General features: G+C 32.5%; 1 protein-coding gene across 1 annotated transcript in view; it reads left to right on the top strand.

Annotated features, from left to right (window-relative positions):
• Positions 1-24,705, top strand: part of LOC123720471 (protein turtle homolog A-like) — a 56,126-nt gene extending 31,421 nt beyond the window's left edge. Inside the window, exons 11-21 of the mRNA XM_045677086.1 lie at positions 3,518-3,648; positions 3,961-4,114; positions 7,957-8,051; positions 8,462-8,531; positions 9,454-9,567; positions 9,754-9,866; positions 13,925-14,108; positions 16,478-16,606; positions 17,699-18,081; positions 22,107-22,323; positions 23,912-24,705. Coding sequence (XP_045533042.1) covers positions 3,518-3,648; positions 3,961-4,114; positions 7,957-8,051; positions 8,462-8,531; positions 9,454-9,567; positions 9,754-9,866; positions 13,925-14,108; positions 16,478-16,606; positions 17,699-18,081; positions 22,107-22,323; positions 23,912-23,961 — 1,640 coding nt within the window. The 3' untranslated portion in view covers positions 23,962-24,705. The remainder of the gene's footprint in view (positions 1-3,517; positions 3,649-3,960; positions 4,115-7,956; positions 8,052-8,461; positions 8,532-9,453; positions 9,568-9,753; positions 9,867-13,924; positions 14,109-16,477; positions 16,607-17,698; positions 18,082-22,106; positions 22,324-23,911) is intronic.
• Positions 24,706-25,990: the final 1,285 nt, after the last annotated feature.

The raw sequence follows: 25,990 nt of genomic DNA on the forward strand, positions 1-25,990 counted from the left end.
AGAAATTAACTTATTTTATTAACTATTAAGAAATAAATTACACACACGAAACAAATTACACAAAATAGAACACGGGGCGTCTCGATAATAGGTTCTGACGGCGATAACATAACACTTACGTGTAATTAATTAATTAATTAACATTAATGGCGTAAAGAGATCAAAAGTACCAAAAAAACAGAAAAATCCTAGGAAACCCACTGCTGGACATACATTCAAGTACCAACATCTACTAAGTATCGTAATGTTTGCCCACAAATTACTCGGAAACGAACATTTATATCGAGGTTTTTTATAAATCAGACAGGGTTACAGAACACGCATTTCTTTAGACAATGTATTTGAAATTCGGTTACATTTCCTGAATTACTTTCATTAATTACACATTTATAACGAATATTGTTTATAATATCTATATTTCTATGCATTTTAACGAACCTGAATAGTTGCAATGGTTTTCCTTTGTTGGTTTCCTTACAAAAGGATACGGCGGTCGCCACAATGAGCTCTACCCCGCAAACTTTTTGACCTAACTTCGCAAACGATACAGAAAACTACTACTTACTTCGTATACTGTAAAACAACGAACTCCACGTGTTTATGGGTAATACACAACTGAACACATACTAGTGTGCCCTACACGATAATTGGTACAGGCAGCTCTGAGTTAGTTCAACCTACTAACTGTTTAGCTGCCATTGCTATGTGTGTAAAAGAGCAGTGTTGGCATGCGACTCTGATCTCTCCGAGTTCGATCCCCGGCTGGCACCAATGAACTTTCTGTGTATGTGGACATTTAACATTCGCTCGTACGGTAAAGAAAATCATCCTTACATTTAAACAGTAGACCTGGGAAGGCTGCTTATTAGAAAAATCAAATGTTGACGAAATAGGCACAAAAACTTGAGACAAGAGGTTATAGCGCCACTGTTTTTATGTGTGCATTAGACTAGAAAAATACATCTATATAAGAACAAATAACATTTAAAAAGAACAATGAAAATTATTGAAATTCAGTAACACTTCAAACGAGTCTTTCAAATATAGAGCCAATTTGTGTATTTCCTCAATTGGATTTTAATTGGAACATTGGCCTTCAAACGTCTTGTATCAAAATTTCTATTGAAATGCGATACAACTAATTGGTCATAAAAATGTTCGCGAGTGTATCATGATAATAATTTTCCATGTATATTTTAGATTTTATATTGATTGAATAGTATTCGTGTATATAATATTTCATTTACAAAGTATGTCAATAATTACGTCTGATTTTTTTAAAATGATGACTTGTGTAATGTACTGACAAATATTAGTGAATATATTACAAACTTTATATATATAGAATAGAGATTTAATTTAGTAAGTTAGTTAGTTATAAGTTAAATATTTCTCAATTAATAAAAAATACATAGTTTGTGTGGTTTATATTGTCAGAGCCAGGACTTTTCGATTATGTAGTATATGGTTATTAACTATAACAAAGAAATGAATGAATAAAGTTGTTAAATACACACAAGAAATCAACTAATTTATGAGTACGAAAGTGTAATAAGGGTACTTATCTTGTGTTTTGAAAAGAAAACGGGTACTTGAAAGGGTTTTTAAAGTTACAGAAAATTTGCAATGTTGAACATACAAGCGAATGCTGTAAAATCTCTTCCGATTTTAATGTAATCTATATTCATGCTATGCTAAATATTCTACGAGTAGCATATTCTATATTTCCAATATATTAAAGGTAATACATATAGTACGATGCCGATCGCTCGGTTTATATAACCCCTCTTCAGGTGGCGTATACATATGTATTATAATGATACATCCATCCTGTTTATATTACAAAAAAAAAAAACAATTATCAATTTGACACAAAACACAGTTCTTAGAATAATTCCAAAGAAGTTACTATGTCTAATTATTTCTGTTCTCAACTAAGAAGCGCTCATCTTAAAACAGTTGACCTGATTTTGATTTAATTAAATTCATCTTGCGCTGTAAGTGATGCTTTTATTTTTATAGTACCTTAAAATGACTTCAGACTAGATTGAAAATTCTTTCAAGGAGATGTCTGAAATAAATTTCACACAAAAACAAACAAGCCGATCACTTATACAAATAATAATTATTGGTTTTATATAAAATCGCTAAACGTTTATACGCTAATAATTTGATAGCAATTAAATAGAATCGTCAAAATGACGATTTCCCGACAAAACTAAAGTGATTTAAGCGAAATTGTACAGAATTTAGGCGTTTGTGTCACACATGTCTTTGTCAGACAGTTCACAAAGGCTTACACAGAGAACTCTTTGGTTGCATTTGAATGATGTAAATTAATGTGATAAAGGCAGAATCCTTAATATTATTAACATTTTAAACTACTATGTTTATTAAAAATCAGTTAGGTACCTGGCACCTTGGTTTCACTGCTAACAATTTCATTTTTTTGTATTTAATTAAAAAATATTTATTACTTTTTAAGGTTAAGCTATAATCTCGAAATAAAAAGCTTTTGTTCCTATAAAAAATAGTAGCTAGCGACCTTATTAATTATATTCTGTATTTACTAAGACTAAGTTCCATATAAAACCTCATTCAAATTATCTTTTGCTGTAGCTTCGAAGTGAAGCTGTGCTAGAAAAATAAAATAGATTGCAATACAAATATAAAATAAAAATAAATCAATGGCGTCCCTTTGTCCTCGGCAAACCTTTCTAGGTCCGGGCCTCAAATTTCTGTATCTGTTCCATGATCATTTGTCAATCTAATAGGCAAGTAGGTGATCGGCCTCTTGTCTGTCACAACACATGCCGAGGACTTTTTTGGTCTAAGGCAAGCCGGTTTTCTCACGATGTTTTCCTTCACCGTTCGATTGAATGTTAAATGCGCACATAGAAAAACGTCCATTGGCCGGGACGAAATTACGAACTCAGGATGACAGTCGCACGCTGAAGTCACTAGGCCAACACTGCTCACAATAACACAACTAGTATAATTAAACGGACATTTTTATTCCAGTTTAAATTATAAATTTATAAAAATCCAAGTTTTAACTTCGAAAGTGTCAATTGCGGGAATGGAAAGAAACTCCGCTCCCAGTCGGGCCTGTAATATATATTAAGGATTGAGAATCGAAGAGATAAATTCAATGTAACTTTAAATCTAACAAATTTTAATTGAATTGCATATATAGTATGTAACATAAGTATGGTTATTTAAAGATACAATCATAACCCTTTTTAACAACTTAAATGTATGCATTTAGTAAAATTATACTTCCAGTTTCTTTGAAACATAAGAATTAATGACATTTAAACTTTTAGCATGCCCTGATGAAGTCAGTAGTCATGTAACTTATGGAGTTCTATTCCTTCGTTGTTGACATCCAACGGTACCACATTATACTGATTTGGTTTGTCCATCATATATTATCAGATGGGATTGTGGCTAAACGTTTTGTAAAAAAATATAATAATGGTATATCTTTGTTGTTGAAGTAAATTTTTGTTTGTAGATGTACCCATACCAAAACTTAAGTTGGGTGCCAATTTAGACCCTGACAATATAATGGAGGGGTCGGACGTGTACCTGGATTGTGACGTGCGAGCGAGGCCGGACCATGACCACGTTTATTTCACATATAATGTGAGTATGGGATGTCGTTTGCAGAAATTTCAATATTTTTCTAGTTATAATTTGTCTTTATTGCCCTTTGGACTGTATGAAAATTTATAAGTCGTGATATTATGAATAAGTTATTATTAAGCTAAACATCGATAAAAGATAGTAATTAGTTAAGATCATAAGTCATTTTATTCCTGCTAAAACAAAAATTGTTTCGCAAAGGCAATCAGAAAGTTATCACCAAAATTGGCCCAGAGGGCTTATATACTTTACAAGGAAAGAATACAGTGGCAACACTGTTTTAATATATAAGGTAATTATTTTTTAATCTAGGGGGTGATTGTAAAAGGCAGCGGCGGAGTGCTCGTGTCTCGTCAGAGCTTGGTCCTACAGGGTGTTTCGAGGCAGCGAGCCGGAGCATATGTGTGTGTTGCACGAAATTCGCTTGGAGAGGGCAGCAGTGATCCATTACATCTTGATGTTAAATGTAAGTTTTATCAATTGTTTTAAATGTAAATGTACTTTTTCAATTAATGGACGAAAGAATAGATCTTTAAAAAAGTTTAGTTTCTGACAAACGGCATTTATACTTATTATTTATACATATGATATGTATTAAAATCATAAGGCAAAATTGAATTTAACCCAGCTGGAAATATTGATTACCTCATAAATAGATATATACTGTATAAAGGAGCGCAGACGAAACGATGAAATGTTTTGTTCGATTGTTTTTCTGTTTGACGATCAATGAAAAAATTATATAGGTAGTAAATGTATGTCTATAACAGTAAACTTAGTATGCTGTAAGAAATACGGGTTTTAATTAAAAACTGAAGAATTCCTGACGAAATTTATAAGATTTTACGCGAAACCGCCTCTTAATCAAAGTTAGGTGAATCAAACTTCCGAGTTCACGCGTGAACTTAATTTATGAGATCACTAATCCACCCCGCGTTGGTAAAAGCTTTCATGACGCTTGCCGCGACCGGAATATTAAGTATGGTAAAATGTTTTGTCAAGAGTAACCTTACCTCCTAACCTACCTTCCTAACAAACGAAATAAACCTCAAAGTTAGAGAAGGTCATCTTATCTGTTATGGCACATTGTATAAGAATGATCGTCATTAACTAATTGAAGCATGTACTACTAAGCCGTTAATATGCAAAGATAACATATGTAACATGAATTAAGAATTTAGTCATTTATTTTATGTTAAACGAAAGATGTGTCGTTTAAGATCAGTTTAGTATAATTATGAAAGTTTATATTCTTATTACCTAGTGTTCAATCCCGGTATTGCACCGCTGGATAATTATTTTATTAAATATGGTAGCATAAACTTTTTTGTAGATAGGTATAGAATTCCTCTATAGTGTAATACATCACTTTGCTCTATTGCCAATAGTTTCCGCAGCGTAGGTACGCGATGTAGAGATTTTAACTAGTATTTTTTTTAAATAGGGTAACATTATCGAAGTTTTCATACTAATACCTAACTTTTGGAAATATACTATAGATATGCTATAGAATAATTTCAAAACGTTATCAGAGATAATGTAAAATTCTAATGGTAAAAAATAATCAAATCGGTTCAGTAATTTTGGATATTCAATTCAATCATCACAAACAGTGTGAACCAAAGAAATTGACAAATTTATTTCGTAAATGTATAATAATAGTGTAAATAACATTTTATAACTTTAATAGGATACTAATTCCGTTATGAGTAATTATTTCACAAATTTCAAAATTTCAGTTTGCAAACATCCTGTATAAACTCGTGCCCTATTTCCACACTTCATATTCCAGGCGTCCATTAGCGACAAGTTTCGTTGTTAGTGTTGCTATTTCAAATATTACGCATTTTTGTGCTGCAACTTCGGTAATAATTAACCTGATTTAATTACGGTTATTATATGTAAATCCACTTCTGATATAATCTTGATAGTTTCTTGAATTAAATATCGATGAATTTGAAAACGATATTTATGTAAATTAGAGTACATTAAGATGTAAGAAATATGTTTGGTTTGGAAGATATTCGCCAATTTGGATAGAAAGTAGTGTGAACTCTCCGACTTTCTTTATCTATTGGTTATTTGTCATTTACGCTATAGGAAAAGGATGTAGGTTATGATAGTTAGATGACAGTGTATACAGACAGTATAGACGTTTTAGCGAATATCTCTAATTTAGCCGTGAGAAAAATATTTTTCCGTTATACAGTAGAATAACAACTGTATTTAAATTAAACTAAAAAAATGTGTTGAATTTAAAGACGTCTATCGTCTAAACCAAACAAAAATAAGTCACATAAAAGATTATGAGACTTATTTTTGTTTGGTTTAGAGTCACTGGTCGTAGCCGTTGTAGGCATTCAAACTTTTCTATTGTTTAAAATTGTGTTACCTAGATATTGACACAGTTCTGTGTCTGTTGTGTAAATATTTTTTTAAATACATGCCAGACCCTTTAAAACAAACAATATTTTCGTATCGTACATATAATATTTTAATGTAAAATAGGTTTTTCTGACGCACAAAGAAAATTAAGACAAAATTCATTACTACGTTAAATGATACATCCTTTATTTGTAAAAAAAGTGGTATACAATCAGCCAAGACAACATAGTAACTAACAAAATATAATTAAAATTTATTAAATTATTTAAAAAGTCTATGATCAAAATAATATACTTGCATGTATTTTAAATTTATATTAGTGGAATCTCGAATAACTCGAATGTCCAAGGAATGGCAAAAAAATCGAGCTAACGAATTTTCTATTTAACAAGAACTTCGCGAGATACATATGATTTAAATGCTGAAATTTCCACTTACAGAGGCACGATTTCTAATAATAAAATTTGATGTGAATTGTTGAATAATAATTCAACGTAAGTTCTGTAGTATATATTTTTTTTATGAACACAGAAGACATTATTAGAAGCCCTGAACCTGAGTCTCCTTTTTGAAATACGAGTTATAGAGTATTAATATTTCGTAAGGAAATAACATTTTGTTCGAGTTACAAAGTCTAAATAATTCGACATACCGCGTATTTAGGGGTTCAGCGGAAGGAAATGGCATATTTTTCGACTTAACCAGCCAATCGAATGGATCACACTTATACACCCCCAAACATTGCTGATTATTAGTACATTACATAAATAGTACATAATCTTCGTCGTATATATGGTGTTATCCAGTTATGTTGACTTGTAACTAAAATTATAAATAATATTATGTCATCGCAACAAGTTTTCTGTGTCATTTGCAAACTAACGCATTTTTTATGTAAATAAAATATGAGACAACTATGTTTTGACGAGAAGAGACGAAATGAAATTATACTAACAAAGAAATAAAAATGCTTTAACAATTATAATGCGCATAGGTAATATCAAAAGTTTATGAAAAGTCTATTAAATGAGTAATTTACTAACTTGCATTTAGTCGCTTGTGGCAAATGTACTCTAGAAAGCACAAAGCTTGTTCAAAAGCTTTCAAGACGGTTTACGAATATTAATTTAGAAAAGCTCCTCATAATACTATCGTAGATTCCTGAATAATTTAGTTTCTAGATATGAATATGGATATCTAATTATTTATTTAAACTTATTTAAATTAACATCAAGTAGACTAAGACCAAAATGGCTAATAAATAAAACGAGTCATAGATTTTTAACATCTTTCTCTCTCTTTCTTAGCAGAAGTAAAAACGAAAGAAAGCTTAAACCATTACTTTTAAGGAGAAACAACAACTCGTTATAATTACGACTGGTATTTTATATATAAGCCTAGACCGTAGTTAGCACACTCCGAGGTTCTATTAGGAAAATGTTGACTTTGATTATCAGCGAAAGTATTTATTTAGAAATATAACTAAATTGAACGTACATTTACCATGAAGAGTGTTCAGAGGAGTTGTTCGGTTAACCCTTCAGCCGAGTTTCATCAACGGTAGAAGGCAGAATACCAAATACCATCCGTATAACCTCGACGTCCGTCGTTCAACAACTCTTAAGGCAGATTTGCCGCGTACCACCTCTATTTGGAACCATTTGCCCACTGAAGTGTTTCCGAACCAATTCGACTTACGGTCTTTCAAGAAGAGAGCGTACCAATTCAAAGGCCGGCAACGTTGCGAGCCTTCTGGCAATGTGAGTGTCCATGGGTGTTGTCACTTATCATCGGGTGAGCCTCGTGCCTACTGTTACATAACTGAAAAAAAAACATCAGTACACACAGATCGCTCAAGTGTTTCTTGAACTTTTGCTGTTTTACTCAATCTATATGTAGCGTTAATTTTAATACTATTTGTAGTCAGTCCCGTGTGCACGAAAAAGGACGGTGTGGCGCTGCGGGCCGCCCGAGGAGAGACTATGTCCATCAAATGTGACGTCGACGCTAATCCTATGGTGAGACGTTTTTTTCGTTCTTATGTTTGATTATTTCTAGAAACGACCATAAATCCGACTTTTTATGTCTTAATTCTTTGTTTAACTTGTCATATTAAACGTTTATATCTTTTGATAGCATGTCGCCTTGAATGACGAGCCTCTCTGTGATCGCATCTTTCTACTTAAAGTGCCGAAGAATAATTTGCCTTTTCCTTGGGTTCAAATCCCGGGTGAAATTAATTCGAAATCCTAAGATTGGAAGTTAGCGATGTTTGACTATTCCCTAAGGTATGGGATATGAGAATTATAGGTCAGGGATGACTTATCCGAAATATGTGTGTATCTCATGCTCTTAATAGATATTGGTGTGGATTTTACTTATTTTATTTATGCCGTAATACGATGTAATAGAACTGTTTTTATTCCAGCCATCGTCGTTTAGGTGGTGGTTTAACAGTTCAACATACACTGAGCGGGAGCTGACAAGTAGCAATGGACGTAAGTGTTTTTTTTTTAATTTAATGAAGTTAAATTTTATTTTTGTCATGGTTCAATTGTCAAAAAAAAGTTTATTATCACAGTGACCAAATCTTTTAAATTTGTCTTAACTTTTATTTATTTTATTATTATTATCATTATCATTGTAAATTAAAGGCGCTCAATTTCGTACAGTGCATTATAATGTGCAAATTCATTGTTTTTGGTTAATCAACAAAATGGTTTAAATTTTGTTTGTTTTTCTTTATATTATTTGTTTTGATTTGCGTCAGAATTTTCGATTATTCTGAAAATTAAGTTTACGTACAAACATAATGTTTATTGTTTCAATTTTTAAATTGAACTTTCAAACAATTTTAAAAATTAATACGCCTTTGTAAATCCACATATGAATTGAATATTGCGAATCCATTGCTTACTCCAAAATCCCATTTAATCTGTTAAAAGTTTTTAGTCGAAGTTATTTCTATAAAATTGAAACTATTTCAATAAACGTTAATTAAAACGGCAAAACAATTTGATTAAACGAACGTGTGAATTCTTCCAAAACACGCCAACTTTCATAATCATTTTATCCGCTTACCAAAAAAGAGGTTATCAGTTTCATAGTGTCGGTGCTTCTTAATAGTGAGGTCGTGCGCTCGAATCACGGCCGTGTCCCAATGTTTCTGTGTATTAACGCTCGCTCGGTTGTGTAGCGCTCGGCTCCACCTGAAGAAAAACATCTCAAGGAAACCGCCATGCCTTATACCTAAAAATCATCAGCGTGTTAGGCATAAAAGGCTGATCATCTACTTGTTTGTTAAAAGAAATCTGAGGATAAGGACATACATGTTAAGCTCCACTGGTGTTCCAAATTCATATTTCACAGGTTTCGTTTAAATTTTAAATTTCGAACGTTAATATTTTTTAGTGTCCACAGATGCATATGACTATAGGGTGAACAGTTCATCTGAGTATGGATGGGTCCAATGTGCCGGAACTAACTCGGTGGGACGTCAGGCTGAGCCCTGTATGTTTCACATTTTACCTGCCGGTCAGTGTAGTTTATTTTTGATATATTGAATTTTAAAAAAAGAACATTTCATTATATAAATAATTTTAATAACTAACGTTAAAAAGAAGTTTATACTATATTCTATGTATGAACTTGTGTGTTGAAGGTATAAATATCAGTATTTAAAGTAAGGATAAAATAAATAAAAAGCAATTTTCCTCCTAGACAGACCATCGGCAGTGCAGAGTTGTGACATTAGCAATGTTACACACGAGTGCTTCTTGATCGAGTGTAACCCGGGATATGATGGCGGACTTGCGCAAGAGTTTATGTTACAGGTACGATTGTTTTTCATCTCTTACTTACCCTCTTATATTCTTATTCATATTTCAAGTCACAATCATGTCTTGAACATTATCAAATATGTCAAACTTTGTGCAATAAAAATAATTTGACAGCTGACTAGATTTAAGTTTAATTTTATTCATTCAGGTAGCAATCTTTTTTTTGTTTGACTTAATTTCATCTTGGTTATCTATTTATGATGAATTATACATTCATAAGAATAAAACATATTTGTGAGTTAATCAATATATCATATAATATTTGCCAAATGCTTCAGGAGTTCAGCGTTAAGCCCTGTTAGAGACAAACGTAGCGACCGCGTTCTTCTCATTATAAAATTTAGTATGGTGAATCGTAATATATATAAAAAACTATATTTATCATATATTTTTCTTGTTCTTGGTATCTCAATGTCAAATATTTAATTATGAATGCCTCTTTTGTTATTCCTTTAGTACAGTGTCATTGTTTGTAGCTGCCCTCTATTTATAAATACAAAATTAATCGAAATTTACTCTGTTAACTCAAACACAAACTCAAAATATCTTTATTCATATAGGTAAACAAGTACACTTATGAACGTCAAAAAGAAGTTAAATTAATTGTAAATTTACATCTACTACCAGTTCGCAAGTCAAGGGCGTAGAGTGGGTAAGAAGAACTGGCAAGAATCCACTCTTTTTAATTGCCAAGTATTGAGTCATACAAATTGTTTGAACTGGAGCAAATTAATCCAGAGGATTAGGATCATTTAAGTATTCGTCAAATTTATAAAAAGCTTTATTTATTAATGTTTAACGATGGCTTTGAATTTAGTGATAATTCTCTAATTTCCCTTGGTTGTAAAAACGAATACAATTTAAACATAAGGAGTGGTTTATCATCTGGAGCCTGGTTAGTCGTACACTCAAATTAGTTCTATTTCGCGTTTTATACTGGTGAAAGTCTTCATTTGCTTTAAAATCCTTTATATTTTTTGTACATACAACAAGGCTTCAAGAATATATTGGCCAGATAGTGTTATGACACTTATATTATGATATTTAATTCCTTAAACTTATTCCGTACCAATTCCCTCGGAGAAACACAACAAATACCCCGAACAGTCCGCTTCTGCAGCACAAATATGGATTGGACCTCTGCAGCAGCTATGATACACAATTTTAGCCGTCGGATTTTCTTTACTGCGTTAAAGCCCATGAACAAAGGAAACAGAATAGAAAGGAAAAACACAACAAAAATATATCTAATAAGTATTTTTCGGAATAAAATTGTAACAAAGTGAGCGTAACTATCTCCTATATACACTTCCTTAAAAAGGGTGTCTTTAACAAAAGTTGAATTTTGTAGTGTGGTGATTAATAACGTGGAGGAAAATTGGGTTGAAACTAGTGTAAAAAATGATAAATGAAACATTCCAAACAGATTCCTAACAAAACAAAGTTCATGCATATCCGATCCAGTCACAATCTAAGCTCACGTACACCCATCTTAATCTTACACAACCACACATGTGCACATTCTTATAACTCGTACCCCAAAAGCTGCAACTGCAACGCCTTAGAATTAGTTCATAACCATAAGTACCTGGGGCTTACAATAGATGACCGAATGTCGTGGAAAATGCACATTAATTCTGTCTGTGAAAAGCTAAGAGCGATACTTGCCAAATTCACTTTAATAATAGATAAAATACCTCTTAAAACTCTGCTACTATTATACAAAGCACTAGCGGAATCCATTATAACATATGGACTTTCAAGCTATGGGAGAACATGCAAAACTTATCTAAATCAAATATTTGCAATACAAATACGTATTTTAAAAACAATTGCTCCCATAAAATTAAAATCACAATATAAAAAGGACTACAGAAAGCTATTTGCATTTTTCAAAATTATACCTATACATGAGAAAGTGCAACTAGGATTATTGAATGAAAACTACTTTACAGAAAATTACCTCAAAACAATTAAAACTCACTATCACTATTAAACACGTAGAAAATTAAAAAACGAATTTCTATTACCCAAATGCAATAATTTATATGGGAAAAAAACATTAGATTACATTATTCCAAATTTAATAAACTCGATACCAGCTACACTTCTTACTAATATAACAAAAAACAATATTAAATTTAAATTAAAAAAATACTACATAAGTCAAACAATTATAAATTATGCATAACAAAAATTATGCTATATACGTCATTAAAACATATTCGAATATAGGAACTCACCTGTATGTGAATGAGAATTCTCGACAAGAACAGGTTTCTTGCATCGGCTATCTATGGCGCGTCAGTGTTTAGATTTGTTTATGACGTTTCACGTGCAATTTTAAATCGTTTGAATGGTTTGATTGTTATAAATTTACAGTTTATATGTCACTGGCCTTAGTATATATATATATGTTAACGATTTAAATATGTTCGACGTTCTGGTGGATAGAAAAACTGTGTACAGTTTGTGTTTCCACCACAACAACTTCCTTTATATTAAGAACACTTATACAATAAATAAATAAATAAAATAGATACGTTTTAGGGATAAATTTGAGAACAATATATTTTAAAAAATTGTATGAAATTACACCGTATACTGTCACGACTAGCCACACGACGGCTCACTTGAAAACTGATAAATTTTATTATTTTATAATTATAATAAATCGGTACATATATTAAATAAGGTTCTCTTCACTAGTTTTTTCTCGAAACACATTTTACGTAATTACGAAAAAAACTTCGAAACTGGCTTTTACCGTATATTTATATTTAACCATATCGTCAACCTTACCAGTAGTCAGCGGTGAGTTCACTCATAAATTTATTAAGCGCCCCCGCTGAGACAGGTTACAAAAATTAGACATTATGGCTATAACTTTAAAATATCGTATCCTAAATTGTTATTTATTTAATGGTTAATTTGTTAGACATTTATGTCTTATTTTTACATCACGAAAGACGTACTTAGTTTTTTTTCTTGTAGTATTTATAAGGAAAAATTAAGCCATTGATCTAAGCAGTCCTATTCCCCCTAAGTCCGGCTTTACATACTATGTATAATATTATATAAACATAAATAAATCAGTGGCTACAACAGTTTAAGTCTGGGCCTCATATTTCTGTATCTATTTCATGATCATTTGTCAATCTATTAGGCAAGTAGGTAATCAGCCCCCTGTGTCCCATACATGCTTTGGGTCTAAGACAAGCGGGTTTCCTCACGATGTTTTCCTTCACCGCTATGAAATGCGCAAATAGAAAGTCTATTGGTGCCCAGCCGAGGATCGAACCTACGACCTCGGTCATGAGGTCACGCTGAAGCCACCAGGCCAACACTGGTCTAATAATATATTATAAATAGTATAATTAATACAGAGAATCCGATAGAATATTTTACACCGTAGGTATGTGGTAGGTAGGTAGGTAGGTAGGCCTAAATTTCCGCACTTACATGCATAGTTGTTCCGTTGTGCGTAATTTAAATGGCTAAATTAGCCAGCCTAAATCCTTCCAGAAGCACAGAAGACTCCCGGGTACTTCACAGGCTTCGCGGAGCGACCTCACTGTTTCGTGGATTTTTGTGCGTTGATTAGGCACAGCCTCGCATACCAGGACTACGTGGGTGACTGATTCCTTTGCGCTGAAACAGCCTCTGCACAAGGGGCTGTCTGTCGCGCCTAGGACAAAAAGATGTTTATTAAGGATGCAATGGCCCGTGATTGTCCCTATCGATGTTCTGAGATTGGTTCTGTATTGGTTTAGAAGTCGCTTTTCGCTTTCGCTATTTTACACCGTATAGATCTACACAAGATAGCTCCTACATTAAAAAAAATACAAGTGAGCCTTCTGTATCTCACACATGTTAATCTATCCTGAAACATATTTTATAGAACCGAATGAAACGGAGGCTCACGCACAGAAGTTTTGCGAATGAGGTGCAGGCAATGTCTCACCCAATAATATGTGACAAGAATGAGAAAGCTCGGAAGTACTTTGTCGGCGTTTTAATATTGAATTGTATAGTCTAATAATTGCAAGCAGGTATTCATCGTTGAAAACGGTGCGCTGATAACGAACAGGACAGGCGTGGCAGCACAATGGAGGGTCTGCAACGTGTCTGGGGCGCAATCTGTTCGCGTGTCAGTTTACGCGTATAACAGAGTGGGACACAGCGAACCACATACGGTCACTGTTGGTTTACTGGAACATCCGCAGAGACATACGGGTTAGTAATAATTAATTTGAAATGTTTTATACCGCTTTGGATTTGAACTTTCCTTATTAGAGTAGTTTATGTTAGTGTTTATCAGGACAGGACATTTTTCGAATGTCAATTTAATTTAATGTGCTATTATTCGGTATAAATATGATTTAGCTAAAGTAGTTTATGAAAATTGAACACGAGCGTGAGTAATTTGGTACTGAAAATTAGCCGGGGAAATGTCCATTAATTTTCTATCAGTTTAATGACATAACTATACATTACAATTGTGCGTAATGATGTGATCGTCCAAAACGCGCCCACGCAAGGCGCTACTTAAGATTTTGTATTAGATTTTTTGTCACTGTTCTGTTGCGTTCACTATCCAATTAAACGTATTGTTTGCGCTACGAAATCATACAAAACTGTTGAAATAATTCCTATCTATATTTAAACTATGTATAATTTTAACGATTCTATGTAACGTATTATTCGTAAATGTTCTATTAAAATAATATCTAACCCTTTTTGTTTATTCGAGTTAATATTTAAGAAGGGTAAACTTTATTTTAATCCAATTCTGGCATTTGGCTAATTTATCGTTTCCTGCCCTTAGCCCAACCAATTTATGTTTATTCAAATGTAATTTCTTCAATGCGGAAATGAGGTTTGGGCAAACAATGATCTATATTATCCTTAGTATTTATTTTGGAAATGGTAAAGCTATTCTGTAGGTTTGTCAAAATATTTTTTTAAATATAAATGAAAATAGCCATTTCAACACTTAATTATTGGTATGAAAAAGATATAAATTAATTGAATACCTGGTCGAAAGCCCTCTCTAAATCATTCGTTTGATAATCTGGCATTAATGTAGCTTATTAGCACCGTTTTATAATATTTATTCATATCATCACGCGTTTTTTCCGAAATGGTAGGCAGAGGCCACGGTTCTCCACTTGCTACGGTCCTGACGTACCTCTCTCGCTTCGACTCGACTTCGTTAATAGTACATTAACTCATCCCTTCTCTAGTACCTGGATTTGGTCCCGGTTTACAGTCACCATTCACGGTTGCCTTGATATATAATATAATATATAATAATAATAAGCCTTTATTCCACATCTTTGACATACATTTTATAAAAAAAAGATAAATTTATAGTTTTAACTAAGATGCGGCCCATGTCCGGGAGAAGGCCTCCTCCAACTTTTTCCACCCTAATTTATTTTGTGCCATCATCATCCAATTTCTACCAGCTACCCTCTCGATCCCGTCGGCCCATCGCTCTATTGGTCTTCCTTTGTTCCTTTTAAAGCATATTGCTCAGCATCAATAACATTGGTTTTTCTGCGAATATATTCACTTTTATGTTTGTCGCGTAATTTAATCCCGAGAATACTCCTTTCTATCGCACGTTGGCACGAACGTATTTTGGCTTTAGTTTTGTTTTTGAAAATCCAAATTTGTGCTCCATATGTAAGGCAAAGCAGCAAGCAGGAATCCAGCACCTTTTTCTTTAACTTAATATATTTATTAATTAATATAATATATTTTTATTTAATTTAATTGATGATATCATTAAGATTTAAAAAATCAATACGTTTTAAGTGATTTAAAATAACGAAGGAGGAGTTCATTATTTCAACGAGTTATTGATATAAGTCAGATTAAACGCTAAACCTGAGATTCTAATATGAGACTTATGTTTATAATAAATAAATCAAAATCCAATATATTTTATCGTACGGTAGTCTCGACTCAGATCCAGAAGCACGATCTATGACTCCCGTATGTCATCTTAAAATAAAACGCAAATATGGCCCCACGTATGGTTCTGACCGTAGGCTCCCTAGCACTCCAGGTCCTTCCGTTCTGGCACTGTAAGAGTCTATGGGCGGCGGTATCAATTAACATAAGTAAAGACTCCTGTCTATTTGCAAATTTCAGAATTTCAGTCTATATAATTAAAACAAAATCGTCATCCTTCAGAAATAATAGTGGTAAACCTTACACGTATTATTCTGAAAAATTACCCTCACAGATAGTGATAATTGCTTAAGTAACATATATCAACTTCTTTTGTATGAATAGAGAATTTTGTGATCAATTATCATTCGCGAGTGGCGAGGGCAAGATACCAATCACTTGACATCAACTATCCATATTTCCTCAGTCCAAAAATATATGTACATACATAATCAACACGTCATATTCACCGCTGCGTTCACTTGTTTTGTAGGACACAAAAGCATATAGAGAATTAAATTTCTTTTAATTAACTGAAATCTACCATAGAACGTAAATTAAAAAAGGTGCCCGGTTATTTGCAAAAGAGTATCTTATATCACTATTCCCATTCAAGTGCAGTGTATAATATAATATATTTACAGGTATTTCGTCAGTCAGTGTACAACTGTCGGCCGTGCTTGTGTCAGTGCTCTGCGCTGTGAGTGTACTTATTTGCGTCGGTACATTAGCAACGTTTGCATTGTGCTACCGGCATTGTCAGCCGAGAAGTGGTAAGTTCCACAAGTTTTATTCGTTTGTACGGCAAAGCTTATTATTTATTAACGAAAGTGAATTGTTTTGGGTGCGTATCAAAATGCTGCGTTTACGTTTTTTAAAAATGGAATACATTTTGAAATATAAACGTCGTATTGATTCTGATTGGCTAACAGCGTCGGCCAATTACTGTCGAGCGACACGATTTTCGATTTTCAAACTTTTATGTTAAATCACCAGTGTCATACGTCAAAACGTTTATGTTTAACCAATGCCTGACTCATCTATAGAAGCGGTTGAAATATACTCTTAGGAGTCCCGAGGACAAGACTTAACATCAGCTATGATATGCCCTCAAATTTTTCATAAAAAATGATACACGTGGTATCTTTAGTTTGTAGTTCACTTGATTCGGAGGGTATAGAAACATATATATATATGTTGCTCAAAAATGTTACATAAAATGCTTTAACGGTTTTCCGATGAACCTTGTAAGCTTGCTAAAAATGGTAATGGAGTCCCATGGGATGCGTTTCTTAGAATATTGAAGTTAAGTAAAACCCATTTTCTACAGCATGTGGGGAATGTGACCTGCTTTCTTACTTACCGATTAGATTTTTTATGTACAGAGAATTTACATAAATCGAAACACAATAACTAAGCTATTAACTTAATGTGTTTTTTGCCTTAATTTGAAATTATAGACTCTGTATATTTAATTGGCAAATGGTGCTTTTAAAACGCTTAAATAGACAGATATTCCTAAACTCAGCTACTTTGGATTAAAAGGCTGTTTGTAATTATTGTAATGGTAGGAAGATATAAACATTTTGTAAAAATCCGTGGCGATTTTAAAGAGTTTAAAAGAGCGCAGTTTTTCGTTCGAGCCAGTGCTTCTCGTTTGTTCTATGTCCTTATTTGAGTACTGCCAATTCTAAATTTAAATTAATTTGCAAATTTATAGAAATATTTTTTTTAACTGACAATAAGTGTACATAAGTTACTTACACTTTTATTTTAATGTAGGGTTGCACGCGGGTGGAACTTCTTGTTTGGTTAAATGTATAGATAATAATACCGCATTTTTTTATATATGTTATTTTTCTTAGGAGAAAAACCAGAAAAAGCGAAAGGCCGCGATGAGTCAACCAAAGATCTCCTCGAAGACAAATCAGAGGCGAAAGACGAGAAACATTCAGACACAAACCCAGACATAATACCAATAGAAACGAAGAACATCGCCGTGACAGAGACCGCGCAACCGTTACTTTCTCACGGGCATTGCTGTGACCGGCCTATTTGCGACCAATATGTAGTTCGGCCTATGCAATATCATGTGCATCCATACAACATTGACGCAAATACACCGAGTTTGAGTCTAGAGCCGTTGGAGTTAAGTTATTTGCCCACCGAGTATCGATTGCCACATGATAAGGTGTATGAAGACTGGCTGAGGTATAAGAACGCTTTGCCCATGGACACAAGTAATTTGGTGAGTTGAACGTTTGATCTTAACATTTATTTATATTCAGCTACATTTATTTATTTCAATTTAGTTTAAAAAGTTTTGGCTTACGCTTATGCGTGTAACCCTCATCCATGAGGTTGTGCGTTCAAGTTACGGCTGTGCACCAATGTGGGCTTGCTAGAACGGTGAAGTCAAACATCGCGAGGAAACCGTCATGTCTCAAACACAAAACACAAGGACCTACTTGTCTATGAAATAAATATGATAAAAAAATGGCTGCAATCAGAGGTCAAGACCCATTTGTTGTTTGGGTTGTAGCGACACTGGAATGTTATTATTTAAAAACAATTTGTAATAGTGTGTTCCATACGCGTAGAACAAACTTTATGTCTTTACTAATGATACAACGTATAACTTTTTCACCCATCCCATCAATATATTAAATAACAGGTATCCGATGCAACTCTGTTACGTTGATAACAAAGCTTATTCAAATACAGTGCCTGTATAAGTTTTATAATATAATTTATTTTAATTTGTTATAATGTTAGTCTTATAAATATTTTAATTGAAAATAAATACAACTACATTTAATACGTATAAAAAGTATGTATTTCCAACACACAAATATAAACTATTTAGAATATTGTCTTAACCAACATAGTAATTAAAAATGTATCGATAGAAAATTAAAAAAAAATAAAAAACGTTTGGCGTGGTGTACCTTTATTATGGGAGCATAATAACATTTTTAATTTACATTTATTCTTGATTTTTGTTAAAATTGCAAATCAACAACATGCTTCTGATAATGTCTTTATAAACACAAATTTCACAACACGTTAATAATCAAAAAGGTTTTTTTTATACTAATATTATAAAGAGAGTTATGTATTTTTGTAATAAAAATAATCACTGAACGGCTTTCCAATTCTGTGTAACATAACTGTGGCCATATTTTCAAAAAATATTTAAAAATAAACGTCCTTCGAAGCCTGAACAGACCGCTTGCAGATTAAAAATATAATTCTTTCTGTAACCTATTCTAATATGTAGCGTTATTAAAGAGCTTGTAATTTACAATGTGGTTTCAAAGTGAACTATTTAAGGAAATGACAACACAGATTGAAATTACATTAAACAGTGCTAATCAAAGCTAATGTAATTGTTTATGACACAATTCAAGCCTTTCATTTCAAACGTAAACTTTACAGAAACTGATTGCACACATAAATATAATGTATTACTTCTCAGGGACGGTCAGCCTTAGCGTTGTGTCGGACAACCCGTAAAAACTACTTTAAGTAATATAAATAACAATTTAATTCAAACCTTTCCGTTAGCGCCGCGCCATAGCTCTAATTATACTTATTCCCTAGTCAAAAATATTCAATATTACATGTATAAATTATTATTTTTATTTGTCTTCCGTAGTCTATGCACAAATCATATTTATAACACTAGAAATAAAATCAAACTCGCTGTTCCCACAACTAGGCTTCATGGAGTTAATTAATCATTCATAGGTCAAATTGTACGCTTCTATAATAAACTACCAAGTGATGGGGTAAACTGGTCAAATAATAGATCTAAGAAAATTTTATAAAACAGAAGCTCTCTAAGAAAGCTTATTATAAAATATCGAATTACCTAAATGATAAGGAAGCTTAAAAATAATTTGCTCCAGCTATTTAATTTAATTGTAACTAATATAAGCATTGTAAATAACTTAAGACTACATTCTTGCCCATCTTCTTGTGTGCTAGTCGCGATTTCGAACAGGACAATAACTTAATTATATATATAATATGAATTTTGATCACACCGCCTTACGTATATTTCTATCTAAAAAGTTCGTGGGACAAAAATATTTACCAAAATGCTATTTCAATAGTAGTTTTCTTCGGTTCCAATTTCATATAACGATTTACTGCATGTCAAAGATCGAACTGTAACTTTTTTGTTTCGCTTAAATGGCTGGCTTTTGATCTTTCGACCATTTTGATATTCAGAACTGACTTCTGTATGTCAAAAACGCATTGAATTTTGTGATACGTTTCTGAATGTTGCATAACTTTCGTGTTTAATAACGTTTCGGAGGCAGAGTTAATTCCGCATTCGAAATTAGTTCGAATTTCAAACTAGGAATCAACACAAACTACTGTTTATTAATATATCTTAGTCGTAAGAGATCGCTTTACGTTCATATCATATTAATACAGACATTAGACCGTCAGTATGTAGGCAAATAGAGTGAGTAATTATGTTTGAATATTCATACTCCACTTAAATAAACGTTGAGTTTCCACCGTGAAATTCAATAATTATAATATCCGGTTAGACCAGTAACATCAGGAAACTATAATTCTAACAGCTTCTGTTTCCCGATTAACCTATTAGCCAGAGATTATTTCACCCATCAGAAGCATACATATAAATGTACAAAATTAGAGGTCTTCTTTTTTAACATTTTTAATCTGTAGTCCTACATTATAATGAGATTTGAGGTGGTGTCAGTGCTTTATTAATGACACTTTCGAGTGTTTACGCAGATTTTTTTATGAATGACAAATTTATGAACTAAATATCTGTACATAAGTCACATTTAAGTAACTTAAACATAGAAATACAAATAACCCAGGGAATATCTAACTAATGTTAAACAACACTTGGTACACGGTGCCTAGTGTCTTTTATATCAGCATAAAATAAAGTTCTACGTACGCCCGCGAGTACTGTAAAAGTAAAAACGCGTTTATAACCCTTTTCGCCGGGGCGAAAGGTCGTCTGTCTGATTTATATATAAAAACAATATATTTATACAAAATCAATTACAGTAATTATTAAGTCGAATAAATAATAAAGGTATTATAAAATAAAATTATAGTCTGTGATAAATCCAAAAGTATCGCTAAATTAATTGTATTATAATGAATATGATAGTAGAATTTTATATTCGCTGGTTTTGTATCATATATATTAGAAGTAAAAATCTACCATTTGTATCGGACACAGAACAGATCACCTATTAAGAAGATCACGAAACAGATACGATAATTTAAGGCCAAGGCCTAGCCGTTGTAGTGATAATAATAGTAGCATAGTAAAGTAAAACCTCGTTAGATGGATTTAAAATCTCAAAATAAAATTGCATCAAACATGAAAGCGAATTACAACGCATGAATATAAGAGAAATTAGCAGCAAAACATACTCCCGCTATCTCCAGCGCAAAATCCAGCGCAAAACCGTTGTAAAAATAAGGTTAAAAGACGTTAAATATTCATATTGCACAACTCACAAACTTTATAACTAGGTTTATCTAGTTTCAAAAGTATTTTAGTTTGAATTTCCGAGTTTATACAAGAAAAGTTGAATAATAAATATTCAAGCGAATTATCACTTCATATACTTGTTGTAATAGTAAAACAGCGGCTAATAGATTGTTTTAATATTAATAGTTCCAATATTTTACGTATAGTTACGATTATTAGAATTAGTATTCGTGAGATTCAGAGCAAAATTCAGGCTCCTCTACAGAAATCTAATGAATATTACAGTAATTGTAAAAATACTATAGATAAGCTTAAAATAGTATAAAAAAGGTTAAACATAACGTAATATAAAATCAGCCAGTGGTGGCAAAGAACAAAATATGTATAGATCGAGATAAAAAATGTTATGCTTTGCCCTGCTCACACAATTGCATTGTTACATTTACAACAAAGAGGAAAGTATGATAAACAAAATAGAAGAATACGTAAAATAGAAGTAAAAAACAAATACCAAAACTACGCTGTAACACCGTTCAACTCTATTACGTTCCGCTTAGGCGCTTTGCACTTGCCATTCCTCTTGTGGTCTTCGTCTTCCTCGGCGAAGTTAGATCATTATCTACGCTTAAATTCTGCCTTACAAATACATTTATATTATATTCAAAAGTTCTATTTACTAATTTTTGGGCACAGACTATATTATAGTATGTAGTCTGTGAAGAATAAAACAGTAGTACAGACTAATTTAACACTTAAAGCGATATTTATTTTCGTAGCTCCCACCACACCAACTGACGCCCCAGCCGAATTCAATATACAGCAGCATCAAGCGGAACCCCCTTAAATTGGTCAAAATGCCAGAACTGGATCCATGCCGACTGGAGGTGTCTAATTATCAACGATACTCACCATCGCTACAGCTAAACCCCGAAAATAATACAGCAAGATTCAATAATACACAAATGAATGAAGCTCAGCCAGGCAATGGAAATGGTAAGATTAACTTTTAATCCCAATGAGACTTGGGCATACACATTTGTGTTAGATGTTTCTGAGATGTTTCGTATTCGTGTATTCGTCCTAAATCAATATGTAGGAGCCAAAAATCCCAGACCTTCTCGACCCCGTATAGCCATATGGGGTTGGAAAGTTTAATGTTCTTGTTCGTACGTACGTTAATATATGTATTTTGATATATGATATGTTATACATTACGTTAGGAGACTGCAGATAAATTACGGTTCCTTATTATTAACGAAGTATAAAAACATCCCAAGGTAAATGAAAGTAAGAAAAATACTGAAAAACTTAATTTATTCTAATACGAGGGAAAATTGCAGAGGAGAATCTAAATTCAGAACTTAAATTAAACTTGAATAACTTCAAGTACATTCGAGGATTCTAATTTCAAATTCTTATTCGTTTTTTCTTGAACTACGCTAATAGCCCTAGAATTAGGCTTGTGGATAAAACTCATAATTTAACGGCAAAAATATTGGTAGGTTTAAATTGCTAACACACGCCATACAGCTTTGCAACTTTCTATGCGTGATAAATCCATTGTCATTCTTCATTCATACCAGATGAAGTCACGAATAAAAGTAAGCGTTATAAAAGAAACTGCGAGATTTCTCATAATAACATGTCAGGGCTGCTAACTGCATAATATGTCGTTGAATAAAAGCGTGTACAACTTGCATTTTTCACCCTCTGACCTACTTAGATGTGACAGCCCTGCAGAATACTTGAACAGTCGGAACAATACTAAAGACGCGCGAATTTATTGAACCACCAGACTAAGAATATTAACTGCACCGTTTATAATTATAGTATATTTTTACGCTTAACTGTTCAATTGATTCGCGTCAGTTAGCGAATTGCTGAGTGCATATAATACAAGATGTTTCATACTAAATCTATTTCTATTGAAAAAACAATAAATTACAATTGAAATCACTCATCAAACATACGCAACAAAACATACCTATTGCGGTCAAAATTGTCTTTGTTTAAGAGCTTTTTCCCGTTTTTCTTAAACATATTTAAAAACAACAAATTTATGCATTCGGTACTGTTTATCGCCATCACTTGGATACTGAATGTTGTACTGTGTTCTAAAATTGGAAACAAGACGCAAGCACTCGCAATGTTCATTCGCCTAACTGAATATTAGTTTGAGGCGTATTTATTATGTGTTTATATTTGCTTTTATCCATTCGCATTTCGCGATGAGCTCAGAGAACTGTTGAGCAATGAAAGTTGATATATTAGTAGAGGAAGCACCTTTTGAAATACATTTATTGAAATATATCCTATTCAATTATTTTAACGAATTGCTATTCATTTTATATCGTATTAATCACGCTTTGAAATTGAAACTATCCAGGGTGAAGTTTCATTTACAAATCCAAAATTACGTTATAGAACAGTGTGACTATGAAAATGTCCAGTTTGTCTCGTTTTTATTTCCGAACTTTACATCGAAAATTATACTACGTTATTTTTTTTCAAAAGGCTGTCAAAGTTCCATAAGTGTACCTATTTTAACTATTTTCCCGCATTCAAGTACTTATTTTTTCAGAACGCCAACAAGTCCCGAACGAAGCGTCCAATACAGTTACACAGCGATGAAGCCAGTGAATTGTTTTTGTGTGATTTTTGTGTTACCTCGAGTTATACCCCTGAAAGACGTTGACATTTCAATTATGAAGCGAACGGTGTTTCTGTGTCTAAATATAAAATATTCGGCATAACAGTTTCCGAAAATATACTGTATTAGTAAGAAATTGTTTTTACTTCACAGATACTCATTTCATTACCTTGTCCTTACGTACACCAGATTTGATTTACGATATATCGATTGTAAGGTAAATTTTCCTTGTAAAAATGGTAACACGTTATAGTCCCTTTTTATATTAAAGCCGAGGATGGAAGTGAGAAGTTGAAAGTTTGGAAGTGTCAATGACAGGTCCTAAAATTATTCTCGTGACAATTTAAATTAGTAATAGGCAAGAGCTTTGACAGTTGTCATTTGCGAACGTCACTTTGACATTTTTACTCTCGACTTAAATTAAGATGCATTTGTCATTTAGATATAGGTGATGGCACAAGACGTCTTCAAGTCGACAAGTTACGTTTCAGAACTATTTGTGTGAACGAATTTAGTATTAAAAGCTTGTCACGCCATAGATTTTTTGCTTTTTTTATTTCAAAGCGTTGAACGCATTTTTTTTAATCTTTTTCCATCGAAATATTTTCGTCGAGAATAGAATTTATGTCTTCGTATTTAAGGTTGTAAATATGAATTGTTGCATTTAAAGATTGCAGATTGAATTGAGTATTTATTGTAAAGTATTAATTATAGTTTTATTAATAACAAAGACTGTAATACTGTTATTTTAAATAAATTGTTTATAGTTCTAAGTAATTTTTAATTATTAAACAGAGTAACTGAATTATGAGTTTCATTTTCAGGCCTCTCGATCGCAAAGAACTTTTATTTGATTGCCACAAATAATTAAATTATTATAGAATGTTATGTCAGCTAGTTCAAGAATTCCTTAATATGAATTGTCGATCTCACCAGCGACATCAGAGGTGAGTGAAGTTTCAGATGAAATCCGTTCAAGTCCAGCTGAAGAACCGCACAGTATAATAACCTTGTTGCTTAAGTAATTATACCAACTCGATATAACAGGCTTAGTTGTTAGCAGCACCGACATCGCTTTATGAAACATTTGGTATAACTAACCCTATACAAACAGTCAGTTTGTATTTCTGTTATCACAATTATTCTATATTAGACCAAGTTTTAGAAAAACAACAATAAAACATTTTTTTTATTTATTATATGCTTATAGCATTCTAATTAATAGGTAATTTAAGGTGGAATTCCGAAACTAAACTGCATATTTAAAAAAATGAAACCTGTATTATTTATAGTCTTGGTGTCTTCATTTCATCATTAATATAAACACAATTTCACAGAGATAATTTCACCAAGTCGTGGGGTATAAAAATGCTTATTTTTATTAGTTTAACGCTATAATCAAATCCAAACTCGTCTATGTATGATGCCCGTACAGATACTACACGCAAAACTTGTGTACAACTGTTCAATAGATTACCTATTAATAATTTTAATTCAAAATAAATACATTATACACTAAAATAAATATAAGAGTTTGGTCCCTGTGGCACTCTACCTTTAACATCTCAAAAAAATGAAACCTGTATTATTTATAGTCTTGGTGTCTTCTTTTCATCATTAATATAAACACAATTTCACAGAGATAATTTCACCAAGTCGTGGGGTATAAAAATGCTTATTTTTATTAGTTTAACGCTATAATCAAATCCAAACTCGTCTATGTATGATGCCCGTACAGATACTACACGCAAAACTTGTGTACAACTGTTCAATAGATTACCTATTAATAATTTTAATTCAAAATAAATACATTATACACTAAAATAAATATAAGAGTTTGGTCCCTGTGGCCTACCTTTAAGGTAGACTACCTTTAACATCTCCTAACTGCATTGTGGTATCTCTTCGTTGAGCGTCGAAAGCACAAAATTCAATGAATTAATAAAGACATCGAAGATATTTTAGAATTGTTACTGATATTTATATTACAATTTTCCGATGCAATAAACA

This window comes from Pieris brassicae, chromosome 2 (assembly GCF_905147105.1).
Source record: "Pieris brassicae chromosome 2, ilPieBrab1.1, whole genome shotgun sequence".
In the NCBI taxonomy this organism is placed as follows: domain Eukaryota; kingdom Metazoa; phylum Arthropoda; class Insecta; order Lepidoptera; family Pieridae; genus Pieris; species Pieris brassicae.